Raw genomic sequence first — 16401 nt, 5'->3', positions numbered from 1 at the left:
TCGGCAGGTAGGCTGCTACATGTTTCTTACATAAAAAATACGTAAATAATAAACAAAATTAAGAATTTTGAAAACAAGAACAAATGTCAAAAAGGTTTGTTCGGTGGTATACAGGTAGGCTACTCCATGTTTCTTAAAAAAAAAAAAAAAACGAAAAATAAAAGGACTGTTGAAACAATTTGAAAAATGACAAATGCCATAAAGGTTCGTTCAATGTTTGTTGGGTGGGCTGCTTCATTATTGAGACGTAAGTGGCAAATACAAAACAAATGGAACACATTGGAAACAAAGAAAGATCGTTATAATGGAGCAGCCTACCCGACAAACACTGAACGAACCTTTTGCTATAACGAATATGAAAGACAAGGGCTGCTGGCTGGGTTAGTACTGCTGAGCAACCATTTGTGGCACACGTGCCTCTGGCTCTCAAACACCTGTCCGACTCGGTGTTTAAAGAATGCGCTCAGTTGGTGCAATTCAGACCTTATTGTTTGAAGAACATAAGGGTCACAACATTGGTGAAGCTATGCGCAATAAGGACTTAACACAACGGTCGGATGCAAGTGATACAGCACCTATGAGGATGATACAGCAAGCGTATCCAGTTGTAGCTCTGAGCCCCACCCTTGCCATCTCCAATTTATATAGATGATACATAGATGAATCATTTTCTGCATTCAATGATGATGCATCTGATACAAGTATCATAGATGAACAGTGTTAGCGGCTTCCATGGTGGTGTTTTCCATAGATATTTTCAAGAATACCTGAATCTCTTCCTGACTGACAGACACTCTTTGAGGCTAGCTGAATCTCTTCCTGTGTGGGACAGCAATCTTTTCAAGACTACCTTACAAATTGAGCTTTTCCTATAATCGTCTCAATACTACCTTATGCTTTTCAAGCTTGGCTACATACCACCTACAAGTATTAAAGCCAAGGGTGTACGTGAGTGCGTTATTTGCAAGCACACAGAACGATGAAACAGGAAGCAAAAATCTATCTGCAGCTGGTGCAATAGAGCAAAGTCGTGCTGTGTACCATGAACTACTCCGTTGAGTATTACACACCTCCAAAGTACTGAGTGTGTAATACAATGTGTTACTGTGTAAATAGTATGTGAAACTGTACATATTGTAATTTTAGTGAATTTTTACCTCATAATATTGTGACAATAAACATTTATTGTGGACACCTTACTGACACATGTATCACAGTTCTGTGGAAAATTATAAACATTCTACTGTATACATATTGTAAAGGTCACAAATATACATCATGTACGATAAAAGAAACAAATAAAACCGCATTGGAAATACATAGATAAAATATTTGAAAATATATTTGTGGCAACACGCAGTGCTTGAATGGCCCTCGCGATTGTGTCTGGGGCGATTCACGCACGGGCGACCAAGCACTGATGACGTCACAGCGCACCTTGTCCACGTCCCCATAGCCAAAGTAAGTGGAATTTGGTATTTATTTTTACATAGACATGTTCAGGGAAGGGAATTTATCATTTTACGAAGAAAAAAGATTTTTTTGGGAACACTTTATTTCATGCGCACCAGGGGAATTTCACAATAAACTCGGTGCAGCATGGTGGTTAATGTTGATGCCAGCAGCACCAGCATTGGGGGTGTCCTGATGCAGCAAAGACTGGGGAAAGTCCTACCAGTCAGCTACTACAGCTACAAGCTGAATTACATACAGAAATCACAATAGCATGATGCATCAAATGAACAAATCCACAAGGGCCATAACGAGGATTCGAACCTACATCCGAGAGGATCCCAGATGCTGCCTTAATCGACTGAGCTACAACCATGTCGTAGATCAGTCAATTAAGGCAGCGTCTGGGATCCTCTCGGACATAGGTTCAAATCCTCGTCACGGCCCATGAGGATTTGTTCATTTACAAGCTGAAGCCTCACCAACACAACTACAGCACTATAGAGAAGGAGCTACTCTCCATCGACCTATGCTTGCAACGATATGAACCTTATCATCAAGGACACCAACCCATCACCATCTATTCCGATCATAATCCTCTTCATTTTCTACAACTAGACCAATTCTCCAACCAGAGTCTACTTCGTTGGGCCTTGAACCTACAAAACAACAACGTCCAGATCTTCTACATCAAAGGATCAGACAACATGAAAGTGCAGACGCACTTTCAAGTGTTCATGAAGCAGAACATTCCGCTTCCGCACTCCTTCCAGCATCGACATCATTAGGAAAAGGCTTCGGGGAAGAACTGTCACGTGAATCCCCTGTATAGCAGTGGAACTGCTTTTTCCCCTCACCTTCAATGCCTCTGCACTGGAAATTCACATCTACACCAGCACAGATCAGTCATCAGTCCTGCCACCTCTCCACACACCCCAGAGCCTGGCACGGCCTGGTACGACTCAGAGGCAAGCTGGGCACCTCTGCTAACCAGTAGTTTGCCTTCACAAACAAGCAGTTAGCCGCCTTCAACTAGCAGTGGTGCAGCTCAACACAAAGTCACCGCCAGCCATAAACGAGCAGTTTGCTAGTTGACCAGAGGTCCACCTCGCGTTGACACCGGATGAGTCATCATTGCCGGACTATATAAAGGGCACCACACCACCTCCCCCTTAAATAACTATCTACGGGCTCACCATAGCCCGTGTTACTTGGAACTTTTTGTTCCAGGCAGCGAATCTTTAACAACAACAACATCTCCCTGGAGAGGCGGTCTCTCTCTCTCTCTCTCTTAGTGCTCTTGGATCACCTTGGCCTTCTGCAACGCCGTCTGCCTTCAACCAATGCTGGATGCTGTGGGTAGTTGCTGGTAGTTGTCTTCAGCACCACCAGTATAATCTTGTATTGAATTAAGAGTTAAACTTTCATTTACTTACTTGATTTGTTATATAATAATAGCCAAGTATTCTCAGGTGCCATTTTTGTTCATTAATATTTCAGTAAATTGTTTTAATTATACATTTGATGATTTTCATTTGTTTCCACCTGCAACTTAAAACACTGCAAGAGCTAATAGCAGAATTTTTGCTTATTTGTTTGATGGAGAGCCATATCATCTGGGTTTAGTATAGCTGCAATACCACAACCCGTCACACATGAAAATGGTATGAGGGTTATGGATGTAGAGGATGTTCCTTCCTCATTTATTATGAAAATAGTGCAGCAGGGGAAGAACGTTGCCTTAATGTGTGCAATAGGCCATTGCCTTAACCTTTTCAACCAGCATCGCCTAAAAATGCCATAATATTTATGGTCATGCTATTATTTAGCGATGATAGTATTAAAGAAGACCCCTGTGATAAAAATGACCAGGATTCTGGTAATAGCAGGATTGTTGTGATAATTAGCACTGAAGTGGGAGGAGTAATCTTAGTGGGGAGGGAGGTAGCACTGTCTGCTGACTCTGTGTGACCACCTTTTACTGTCTGGACTCACTATACCAGCTTAGTGGTTCGCTATGGTGAACAAAACATGCAGATACTTATATATAACATCTGTATATAGTGAATAAAAACAAAAACAGTATTGTGGGAGGAGAATGGTTGCAAGTCAGGTGAGGTGAGGGAGGGAGGAAGTGGCAGCCAGTGGCGGTCTGCCACTGGCTGCCATTGCCACTGCCACTCAGCATACCAACTTAGTGGTTCGTTACGGTGAACACGTATGTAGATACTTATATATAACATCTGTATATAGTGAATACAAGCAAAAACAGTATGGTGGGAGGAGAATGTGGGCGAGTGAGGTGTTGAGGGAGTGAGTGGCAGCTAGTGGCTGGCTGGTGTGTAGCGGTCACTCCTCGTTGCTTTTTGACTCATAATTCCAACTTAGTGGTTCGTTATGGTGAACAAAACATGCAGATACTTATATATAACCTGTGTATATAGTGTAACAACTGACAAAGTATTTGTTCACTGTTTAATGAGCATAATAATTGAATCAACAATATGCACACCATAATTTTGAGTACAGCAATGATTCACACATTTTATTATATAAATATATAACACTGCACACTATTGAATAATATTACAGCAAAAAAAAACTACAAAAAATCAATCAGAGACATTGAAATAATTAGGTAATTATCTCTTTGTGGCCACTCCTGCCTGACAACTGGAGAGCAACAGAACATCTGGGATGCACGCTGAGTCAGCGCCTGTTTTTTTGCCAGACTTCCCCGCCCAATAGCGGGCAATATAAGCCACTTACGATTTTTTTATTATTTTTCCCATGATCAGAGAACACAAATTAACAGGTTCAAAAGAAAAAATAATATTTTTTTTTTTGGTATGCAACTGTGGGTGACAAATGCTCATTAGCCTTGAGCAACACTAGGGTTAAGAATGGTCCTTCGAATTTTATTAAAATTATTTTCATTATTCTGGAATCAGATTTCCCAACAATGTCTAGCTACAAAATCACTCTCATAAAATCCTGAATATGAATGCATTTCCATAACAAAATGAACATTGATGACAGAACATGAGATAAGTTTCATGATGAGTCGATGCAGGAAACAATGGTTGGGTGCTGTGTCTCTCTACCTCATGTTGTGAATCTCATAACTTACATTGTGCTCACTGATATCTGAACATTGAACATAGTCTTTATGACAGTCAGGTCCATCTGTAACACTATCAATGCAAAATAATTAAAGTTACCTATTTTATTCATCATTACTAAGTGGTGCTGTGGCCCCTAGCTGTGGCGTGCAAATAACAGCGGAGACCCGCACCTGGACACAACACATGATGTACGCCCCTCCCCCCTGATCAACCAAGCATGAACAACCCACGGTCCCCTCCGGAACGCAGCCGTCTCATTCTTCGCCAGAAAAGAGGGAGACGGCTGCAAGCGAACAAAACGATCACCAGGACCGAAAGAGCAGAAACCTTGGCGCCGGAGGAGAGCATGAAGCTCCCCAACCCAATCACCCGAGGCCAATGCCAACAGGAAAAGAGCCTTAGAAAAAACCAGCGTTGAATGTAATGAAACGCCATTTTCTGGGTGAGACCCGGAGGCTCCCCGGAGCTTTACCGGCTGATATGCTAATGTCAGACTTTGGCATCAGTCATGTGTATGGAGTTCTAGGGCCTACCGGGGACCACGAGCCAGAACCTGGCCCCCTCAGAGAGGCAAGGGGAGCAATGGCCTATAGAAACCCTCGTGTGGTTGGAAGCATTCTATGTCTGCCATCGACCGGGTCAAGCATCCAGAAAGGTAAGCATTCCAAAACAAACCCCTATTCTGGTGAAAATTGCTACCTAAGCCGAACTAGTGAATAGAACTCTTCAACAGAAAACAAGGAAACTAGTATGACGTCATACGTCACCGCGCCGCTGTCTGCGCAGCTCCCCCCTCCCCGGGAGGGGGAAGGGGGAGCCCCAGACCTCCCACGCCGGCTATCCACCCATCAGTTCTGAGGCTGGATGTCAAAACACGCGAAAAACGCCGACCGGAGGGAGGGAGGGTTGCCGGGGAGCCTCCGGGTCTCACCCAGAAAATGGCGTTTCATTACATTCAACGCTGGTTTTCTGGGGGGAGCCCCGTCGGCTCCCCGGAGCTAACTACCCACAGAGGAAGGTCAAAGGGACAAAACCGGGAGGCGGACACCACGCACCCCCCAAGGAGGCGAGACAACCGGCAGCAAACGCCAACCCAAGGCGCCACAGCCCCGAAAATCCCGGGAACAACACAAGAACCACGAGCAGCAAGGCCCCTGCATGAACACCAAAAATCCATGCCCGAAAGAATGCAAGGCCACGTCGCCCAGACGGCAGCGAGAGCAGCGAAGCCACGAACGCCACAGGCATGAGGGAAGAACACAGGCAGCTTAGCCGCAAGAACACAGCTGACCACCCGGGACACCATCACCCGCGAACCGGGAAGAACAGAACCGGATCAACGCAAAACGCGCTCCGGACCCAAACGCCGTGGCACGCAAACAACAGCGGAGGGCCGCCACTGAACACAAAAACGACACACCCCCGGCCCGACCAACGAAGCACCAACAAACCCTGGACCCCTCCAGAATGCAGCAGCCCCACCCCGCGCCAGAAAAGATGGAGACTGCTGCCATCAAACAACCAAAACGCTAAAACCGAAGGAGCAAGAAAACTCAGCGAACCGACCCCCAGAGGCAAAGGCCCAAAGGAAAGAGCCGACGAAAAAACACACCGGAACCGAAGGGGCACTACCAACCTAGGAGAAGACAGAGCACGCTGACCAGAGACCAGGATGGTGCAAGCGGCGCACGAACAGGCCGGAGGTGAAATGACGCACAAGACAGCTGACTAACGGTGCAGAAGCAACACCAAAACCGAAAGCAAGCTGAAGCGGCTCCGCCTGCGCCGCACGAAAAGAGGCGACAGTACTGTATGTGGCAAGACGACGGCCCCCAACCCCCACTAGAAAACCAAGCCGAGAGTAAACCAAGCTAACAAGAGGAACCACCTAAGAAGGGACAGGAAAAGGAAGGACCGCCAAAATACCCCATACTGCCGCCAAGAGAAGCACGCAGGTGGGACACCTACCACGAAGCCACCCGACCACCAACCGGAGGCAAGACCACGAGGTAGAACATAAGCAGCCCCGACAAGGCCCCCTCGAGCCCAGGAAAAAGGCAGAGCCGCGAGAAGATCTCGGGCGCGACCACCGAAACCCAGGCGGCACAAGGAGATGGAACGTCTGCCGAACAGAAAAACTCCCCGAAGCATGCAAGCCCGCCAGTTCAGAAACGACGGGTCCGACGCGAGACATCGCAAGAACCCCCCCCAAAAAAAAAAAAACAACAACCGGCAGGGCAAGCTAGGAAAACCAAAGAAGGCGGAAGGGTCGCCGCCAGAACAGGACCCGAACCAAGGGGCACGAACAACTGCAACAGACCGAGACAAAGAAGCACATCACAGGACACAGGCTGACCAACGCCTAAGAACACACGCAGAACATCCCTGCTGCAGAGGAGGCAGGAAGAAAGAGCAGAAGCACAAAAAAAAAAAAAAACCAGGAGAACAACCAGGGGTGGACAATCAGGCAGGGACAAAAACCCCACGCAATCCCCAGGTACAAAACGGCAGCAAAGTGCCACTCCACAACCGGACACAGGAACAAGGACATGCCACCGTGAAACACAGTACCAATGCACACGTGCAGCAGCAGCAACAGGCACCACTGCAACATGCAACATGTAAATAGCAACTCCCCTCTGCAAAGGCAGAGAACGGAGCAGGCAGACCCCAGACAGGGCCAACGGAGACACGACAAAACCCAGCAGGCCCAGAAACCTGCACCAGGCGACCGACGGCGGAGAAACCCCGCTCGATATCTGCTGGATGAGGTACTGGGAGCTCTTTTACACCTCAAGCCCGGCCCAAGGTCAGGCCAGACCGGCCAGAGGATGGCCCACCAGGCAGCTGCTAGGAGCAGTCCACCGGCCCACATACCCCCACAACCAGGACGGGCCGGAACTGCCATACGAAAACAGGCCAGTGCGCCCTGGAAGTCCACGGACGAACCAGCAAGAAGGCTTATGCTCGCAAGTAGGTCGTGTAACAAGCACAGACCACTGATGGTAATACAGTGTTCCCCAAAAGTGCCAATAGCACCACTGCACTCCACTGGTACTATCCCGCAAGTTCTACCAGATAGGCGGGACCCAAGAGCCAGAGCTCAAATCCTGCAAGCACAGCCAGGAGCCTCACCAGGTGAGTACAGAACCAACCCTACAACCCCCACACCTCACAACATTAAAAAAGGAGGGTTCCCTGAATGACTCCAGCATGGGTTGGACATGCACATGAGGGGGACAGGAAGGGGTGATAAAGGGACAGTCACTGGTGTGCGAACGGTCTCAGTCGTACAATAAAACCGGCCAAAGAAGCAAAGAGCCCAAAAAAAAAAAAGGAACCCAACCGGGCGACAAGTAGCCCAACCGGGCGACAAGTAGCCCAACCGGGCGACAAGTAGCCCAACCGGGCGACAAGTAGCCCAACAGGGCGACAAGTAGCCCAACAGGGCGACAAGTAGCCCAACAGGGCGACAAGTAGCCCAACAGGGCGACAAGTACTAGGAGCCGACAGACGTTCCAATAATGCGGGAAGTAGCGAAAAACCTTCCCGTACCCTCGAGAACACAGAAGCCAACACTAGTCCCGAAGGCACACGAAGGCGCAGGCGCACCCGAGATCAGAAGTCACGCAGAACCCCATCGAACGGGGAAACATGACAAAAACACCGTCCCAAAAAGCGGGGGAGGAAACATCCACCCCCAGACGGAACCAACCGACTCAAAGGCCAAGGAACCGAGCCCGGGGAGGGGCCGACGTCCAACAGCACGTACGGCGAGTGGGGAGGAAAGACCCCACTCCGCGTAACCACAAGCCCCGCCTAGAGGGGGATAAAAACCCCCACGGGGTCTACCGGGGCCAAGGCCCCCCCAAGTCTCCGTGGTGTAGTGGTAAGACACTCGCCTGGCGTTCCGCGAGCGCTATGTCATGGGTTCGTATCCTGGCCGGGGAGGATTTACTGGGCGCAATTCCTTAACTGTAGCCTCTGTTTAACGCAACAGTAAAATGTGTACTTGGATGAAAAAACGATTCTTCGCGGCAGGGGATCGTATTCCAGGGACCATAGGATTAAGGACTTGCCCGAAACGCTACGCGTACTAGTGGCTGTACAAGAATGTAATAACTCTTGTATATATCTCAAAAAAAAAAAAAAAAAAAAGTCAGCCCCTCCCCAGCCCCGGGAACCTACACGACAGGCCCCGGGGCCGAGCCGTTCCCCCAAAGCCCCGGCCGTACCAGAAAACCGGGGCAGCCGTGAAAACACTAAGGAAGGGAGCCCACTGGCAGACTCATACAACACGGCTGGAGGAACAGGCCCAAATGCCCCCGTCACTACCCCGGAAGGGGAATTCCCCGAGACTGCCCGAGTCTCAACACCACCAAACACCCCGCCCTGAACCTACAGACGGTAAGGAACCGGATGCAGGCAGGAAGGGTGAACCAGGGAAAAGACAAGGGGGCGTGGATGGAACCGAAGCAACCAACACCCCCAAGTCCCAAAACGAACTACAACGGGGCAGCCCCGGGGCTCCCGGGGAGGAAACCACGAGAACGTTGCCACCACCAAGGCTCAAGTGCAACGCCCATGCTGCCCGCACCCGCTTTGTTAGCACAACTGGGTAACCGAGCCACAACGAGCAACCAAACTCGCAGGACACCGGGTCGAAGGTGTCACCGACCCCACAGGCAGCAGACGGAGGCAAAACAGAGTCACCCAGAGACAAAAGGTGAGAGCAACCCTCAAACTCGCTGGAAGCGAGGGGGGGGCTCTGGGGTCACATCCATCGGACCCGCGCGCCCCCAGGGGTTTCCCAGGGTCCCGAGCGTTTACTTTAAGAGGACTCGCGCTCAGGTAATCCCAGGCAGGGTACTGCTAACCGGCACCCAAGCTACCAAACAACTTTCTAAGAGCTGAACCCCCGGGACGTGTACACTCACGGGGACCTAGCAGGGGGTACCACCAGAAATACTCAGAACACAAGGGACACAAGGGGCAAGAACAAAGGCAGACCCCCCCACCAGGTATATAAACAAAAGAAAAAGAAAACCCCGCAAGAGGACAGCGTACCCAAGCGGAACAGAGCCGGCCGCTATGATTGGTAAAGACAAGCTGCACAGTACCCGCGCCCCACCAGTGCAAACACTGCCCCTTACTCTAAGGCGAACAAGGGAGACAGAACACCCGAGCACACAAAGAGCGGCCGAAAACCAAGCAGTAAACGGCCAAGCAGGGGCAGGACCCAAGGAACTTGTGGAAGGTGGCCCCAAGCCCCAAGGGCAGTACTTACAGGGCACCTAGGGAAGGGAACCCTAGGCGCATGCAGCCCGAGTACTGAAGAATCACTCCCGGCTCACGCACCACCTAGAAAACAGACACCACACTCTAGGTACAGTGCTGAAACAACCACTGGAGCCGGAGCACATAACCATTGCCTATAGCATCAGCCGAAGAACTGATGGGTGGATAGCCGGCGTGGGAGGTCTGGGGCTCCCCCTTCCCCCTCCCGGGGAGGGGGGAGCTGCGCAGACAGCGGCGCGGTGACGTATGACGTCATACTAGTTTCCTTGTTTTCTGTTGAAGAGTTCTATTCACTAGTTCGGCTTAGGTAGCAATTTTCACCAGAATAGGGGTTTGTTTTGGAATGCTTACCTTTCTGGATGCTTGACCCGGTCGATGGCAGACATAGAATGCTTCCAACCACACGGGGGTTTCTATAGGCCATTGCTCCCCTTGCCTCTCTGAGGGGGCCAGGTTCTGGCTCGTGGTCCCCGGTAGGCCCTAGAACTCCATACACATGACTGATGCCAAAGTCTGACATTAGCATATCAGCCGGTAAAGCTCCGAGGAGCCGACGGGGCTCCCCCCAGAAACAATAGTGAACAGAAGGGGCCACAACAAACTGAGGCAAAGAGAGAAACGAGAGCACGCGGTCCAAGGACCAAGATGGCTCAGGCGGCGCATGGGCAGGCCGGAGGTGAAAGAACGCATGAGACAACTTGCGAAACAGGGCAAAAGTAACATCAACACTGAAAGCAAGCTGAAGCGGCTCTGCCAACGCCGCACGATACGAAGCAACAGTATTTGGCATAAGATGATGGTCCTGAAACAACCAAGATAGAAAGGACAGAACAACCCTATCAGAGACTGAAGAACACCGACACAGTGATAGGAAAAACCAGAAGGACCGCCAGGAAACCTCATACTGCCGCTGACACGAAGCACACAGGTGGGAGACCAACAATGAAGCCACCTGTGCACCATACAAGGAATGATAAACCCAAGGAAAAGTCAAAGTCAACCCAAGTCAAAAACACCAGACGTGAAGACTCGAGGAGAAGACCGAACCAGCTTCTTACAGGGCTGGACCGATCTGCCGAAAGAGGCGAAGCCGCGGGAAGACCCTAGGGTTCGGACACCGAGCAAGCAGCGCCTGAAACCAAGGCTGGGCCGGCCACCAAGGAGCCAGAAGGACAACTCGACCTCGGTAAGTCTCCAAGCGAGTCAGGACCTGGAGCAACAGTGGAACAGGGGAAATGAGGTACAGGTAACCCCACCTCGCCCAGTCCTGCCTGAAGGCGTCAACCCCAATGGCCTCGCAGCTGGGAAAGGGTGCCATGTATACCGGGAGACGCCTCAACCACGCCGACGTGAAGAGATCCATGTCCAGAGTCCCGAACGTTCAGCACAGCCAACTGAAGGAGTCAGGATCGACCGTCCATTCCGTGGAAAGGGGAAGGAACCGGGACAGGCTGTCCGCCAGGACGTTGGACACCCCCCCGGACGTGAACCGCCAGGAGAGCCAAACCCCGAGAACTCAGCAGACGAGTCACCCGAAGCAACCAGCCCCAAAGAGCCAAGGACCACATTGAACCCATGCGGTTCAGGCAATGAACCACCGGGAAGCAGTTTGAATGGAGTCTGATCGTCGATCTGTGAGCGACTCGAATCCTCCGGAACGACATCCACACCACCGTGAACTCCCGTACCGTGCTGTTAGCCCGACGGAAGGACGGACCCCACCGCCACTGGCCAGCCTGGTGAGCACTGGTCACAAAACCCAGCCAAAAGACGACGTGTCCGTGTACACATTGAGTGAGGGCTCGGGAAGGCGCCAAGGCACCGTACCCCGAAAAACCTGAAGAGCAAGACAGCGACACAGCAACCGACACAAAGCCCCCGGAGGCCGAACCCAACAATCACGAGAGAGGTGGAAGGGCCGGCCCTGTAGGAACCAGAACAGCCGGCGAAACCACACCCGACCTGGCAGATAGACCATCATGGAATAGTTCAGGCTCCCGCACAAACTCTCGAGCAACTGCCTCGTGACCCGGGAACCCCTCAGAAACACGTGAAGGCGGGAACACAAGCGCAAGAGAGCCGCCGGAAGAAGAGACAAGGAAGCAGTGCGAGCGTTCCAAACCAAACCCGGCCAAGACCGAACCTGAGAGGGAACCAGATGGGACTTCCTCTAGTTCACCAAGAACCTGAACCCGGTGAGCTGGGAAAGAACCAAATCCCTGGCGAGCAGACACGCGGACCAGACACCTGCGAGCTCAAACCAGCCAGTCGTCGAGATAGGCCAGCACCCTAACACCTAGCAGACACAGGCGGGTCACCATGACCCGAGTAAAGCACGTGAAAACGCGAGGTGCCAGATTCAACCCGAAGGGAAGACAACGACAGCAGTAACCCTGACGCCCCACAACAAAACCAAGCCAGTCCCTGAACCCCGGATGAACCGGGACATGCCAATACGTGGCCTTTAGGTCCAGGGACACCATCCAGGCGCCCCCTCCAAAAGAAGATGGACCTGGGACAGCATAGCCATCCGAAAGGAGGGGCACAAAACACACGGGTTCAGACGGGACAAGTCCAGAATGAACTGGAGGTCAACGCAGGGACTGGAAACTGGCAGGAAACCCACCTGAGGGACGACGTCGTTTCAACCACGCCCAAGCGAACCCACTCCAAGATGACCCGACAGAGCGCAGGAGAAGAGGCCTGCCCCGTCAACTGCGAACCCCCCCCCCCCCCCCAAGGGAGGAAGAGCCACGCAACGCCACCACAGGCCGCATGAAACGACCCGAAAAGCCCACGAATCGTGGGACCAGGCATGAGCAAACTGGGAAAGCCCCCCCCCCCCAATCACCCTGTCAATGGGACGAACTGCGAAAGGGCCGACACGCCTTGCGAGAACCTAATTGGCGAACAGGATGATCCCTACAACGACCAGCAACAGCCAGAATCGAAAGCGCCGCCAGCCCCGAATCCGGCACCAAAGGCCTACCCTGACAAAAAGACCCCCCGAGCCCTGGCATGACCCTTCCGGGAAGGCACCCCCCGCGAGCCCCCCGGAGCAACAACAACTCAGACATAGGCCGACAACTGACTGAGGTCGCCTGCAGATATTGCACCACAGCAGACTCCGCAAACAGCAACGGACAAAAAGACGAAGACAAACGAAGAGCCAGGGCCCAGGCAGACTCCAAGGAAGAAGCCAGCACTGCCTGACAACATGCGTGGCAAGAAGCATAGAACCACGAAACCGCATCACGTAGGATGGGCACGAAGAGCTTCAACAAAGCAGATGACGCCCGCACCCCAGAGGGCAGCGCACCGGACCAGGCAGCTGCCCCAAGCGCTCCCACATCCAACTCGAGCCAATCCGATGGCAGCTCAAGGAGGGAAACGAAACGCAGAGCCGAAGCAAGCAGGCCACAAGTCCGCAAATCCTCTGCAACCAAGGCAGTCGAGAGGGAAGGAACCTGCATGTGAAGCTGCATGACACCAACATCCCGCGGAAGGGCAGGGGAGAACAAGCAAGCATTAAGATGCTCGAAGGCGCCCCCTAGGAAAACCTGCAACACCGTAGAAACCTCTCGCCACTCAAAGACGACTCCGGAACTTCATAACGAAACCAGCACGAACCAGGGTATCCGTACACACGCGGATCCATCATGAAGGCATAATCCGGGTCATGCAGGAGGTAAGCCGCCAAGGCCTCCCACACCTCCAAAGATGAAACACTGGAAGCCGGAAACCTCCGGAAAGACAGAACCGAAGAACCCGCAGGATCACGGAACCGAACCCCAGGGATGGGTGGACACCAAATCCAATTCGTATGCGGAGGGAGCAAAATAGAACCCCTCTCCTTGTAATACCAAGCTCCGCTCAGAGGGTAGAAAAACCCAGGTGGGGTCCAACAGGGCCCAAGGCCCCCAAGCCAACCCCTCCCCAACCCCAGGAACCTCGCTCAGAGGGCCTGGGGCCGAGCCGTCCTCCTGAGCCCCCACTCACAAAGAAAAGGCGTGAGCAGCCGAAAAAGCAGGAACAAAGAGGGTCCACTGACCAGACCCAGAAGCTCCGGCAGAAGGACCAGGCTCGAATGCCTCTGTCACCGCCCAAGAAGGGGACACCCCAGAGACCACCTGAGTCTCACAACCAACTATACCCAGCCCCGGCTCAGAAACCCTCAGACATTTAGGAGCCGGCAGCAAGGGGATGGGGGGAACGAATGGGCAACAGAAGGGAAAGGACTTGGAGGGGCGGACAGAACCAGAGTCGAAGAGACTCCCACCCCCAAGTCCAGGTCCCTATAACCAAAACGGGGCAGTCTCGGGGCATCCGGGGCAGCAACCAACCTAGCACGTTGCAGCAACCTAAAGCGAGCATGCAATGCCTCAGCTGCCCTCACCTGCATATCAGGCACAGTAGCCTGGGTGAATTGGAGTACGTACAGACAACACACGTCGCACAACTCCGGGTCAAAACAATCAACGACCCAACAGGCAGCATGGCGGAGGCAAAACCGGTGAGTGTTCCCCTTGATACAAGGGGACAGAACAACCTTCAAACTCGCAGGACGCGAGAGGGGATTCAGGGGTCACATCCATCGGACCACTTAGCCCCCGTGGGGTTTTCCAGGGCCCTTAGCCTTTGTTACACGCTAAGGGAAGCCCAGGCAGGGTACTGCGAACCGGCACCTAAAACTACCAAACAAACTGCTATAGCTGAGCCCCCGGGACGTGCACACTCAAGGGGGCCAAGTGGGGAGGACCACCAACACAAAATGGAGAATTAAAAATATAGATATACCCCAAGAACAGTGATGGGGGACCAACAGGCAGACCCCTCCCCCCACCAGGCAGAAAACAAAAACAAAAGAAAAACCCCGCAAGAGCACAACGTACCCGGGCGGAACAGAGCTGGCCGCTGTTAATGGTGAAAACTAGCTGTGCAGTACCCCGCGCCCCTGCCAGTGACGAAAACTACCCCTACCAAGAGACAAACAAGGGCAAGAAAAACCCCCAGCTGACTCCAATGGCAGCCAAGTATTGAGCAGTAAACGGCACAGCGGAGGTAGACCCCAAGGTGACCCAGGGAAGGTGGCCTTAAGCCCCAAGGGCAGTACCTACAGGGCACCTAGGGAAGGTGACCCTAGGTGCATGCAGCCCGAGCACCATGGAATATCACTCCTGGCCCACGCACCACCGGAAGGGACAGCTCACACCACAAGGTACAGAACTGCAACGGAAAACTGGAGCCAGAGGCACGATCGCGCCAGATCCCATCAGCCTAAGAACTAATGGTTGGGTGGCCGATGGTGGGGTGGGTTGCGCAGACAGTGACACGGCGACATGATGACATCATGCTTGTTTGCTAATTTTCGTTTGGGGAATTCTGTCCACCTGTTTGGTCTTCAGTCGCAATAATTTACCAGAATAGGGGTTTGTTTTGGGGCGCCTACCTTTCAGGGTGCCTATCCCGGTCGATGGCAGACATAGAATGCTCCTAATCATAAGGGAGGTCTCTATAGGCCATTGCTCCTCGTGCCTCTCTAGAGGGGGGGCCAGATTCTGGCTCGTGGTCCCCGGTAGGCAAGAACTCCTTGCACTGATTGATGCCAGATAGTTATACATATCCATTCAGCCTGGATAGCTCCGGGGAGCCGACGGGGCTCCCCCCAGAAAGCAACATTTTCTTGCTGGAAATGTAATAAAAACATAACAAAATGCAAAATAAAAATCATCCAAAGAGCACATCAGCAAAAAAAGAGTTAAAGTTTGTCATTAAAATACTTTCAATATGTCTCTCATGCTATCAATAATAGCAATGTGACCTCCAGCAACATACCTTCACTGTGATGATATCTGAAAAGTCTTCCCGACACTGCTCAATCCAGTTTTCTGCCTCTTCGCTGCACTGATCAGCTTCATTAACACTTCTGAACACATCTTGTGCATATCTGCTAAAGTCAAAGTCTTTCAAAATATCCTTAAGTGAACTTATTACGTCCTCACCTTCTGTTGCCATATACTCCACCTCAAAATAGCATGAGTTATGTATATTATCCCAGGTCTCAAGCCTCCTCAACTCTATCCGATGAAAGTCCATTTGGGACAGTATGTCTTCACAGGTGGTAATGAGGCTGATGAGACTCCTCTTCTGTTCCTGCACCATAGACTGTAATCTCTTGCTGATGTCTCTTGGGGGTTCTTCGTGAGGCTTCTCCAATTGCATTTCTTGGAATTTTCTAATGAAGGCTTCCATGCCGTAGTTAATCGGGAATTGAACAGCAGATGTGGCTCTGTGTTTCACACGGCAGGTAGGGCAGGTGAGTGGTGGTGTCTTTATAACATCTTCAATGCACTGTGAGCAGAAAGTGTGCCCACAAGGTAGAGAGCGTGGTCGTTTCTGGTCATCACCATAAAAGTCAAAACAGAGCTGACACTCCTCTGGTTTGCTGCCATTATCCTGTGTAAAAGAAAGTATTGTTTTATTACTGACCAATACATTATAACAATAACATATCATATACTGTATT

At 51.5% G+C, this 16401-nt stretch overlaps 1 protein-coding gene across 5 annotated transcripts in view; it reads right to left on the bottom strand.

The window, feature by feature from the left end:
• LOC123752639 (uncharacterized) overlaps positions 1–16401 on the bottom strand; it is a 121211-nt gene that overhangs the window by 78204 nt on the left and 26606 nt on the right. For all 5 annotated transcript variants that reach the window (XM_045734679.2, XM_069305642.1, XM_069305636.1 and 2 more), the window contains exon 3: positions 15711–16331. In XM_045734679.2, the coding sequence (XP_045590635.1) occupies positions 15711–16331 (621 nt within the window). The remainder of the gene's footprint in view (positions 1–15710; positions 16332–16401) is intronic.

This window comes from Procambarus clarkii, chromosome 6, assembly GCF_040958095.1.
Source record: "Procambarus clarkii isolate CNS0578487 chromosome 6, FALCON_Pclarkii_2.0, whole genome shotgun sequence".
Taxonomy (NCBI): Eukaryota; Metazoa; Arthropoda; class Malacostraca; order Decapoda; family Cambaridae; genus Procambarus; species Procambarus clarkii.
The sequence above is the reverse complement of the archived record's forward strand: the minus strand, read 5'-3'. Positions and strand labels throughout refer to the sequence as shown.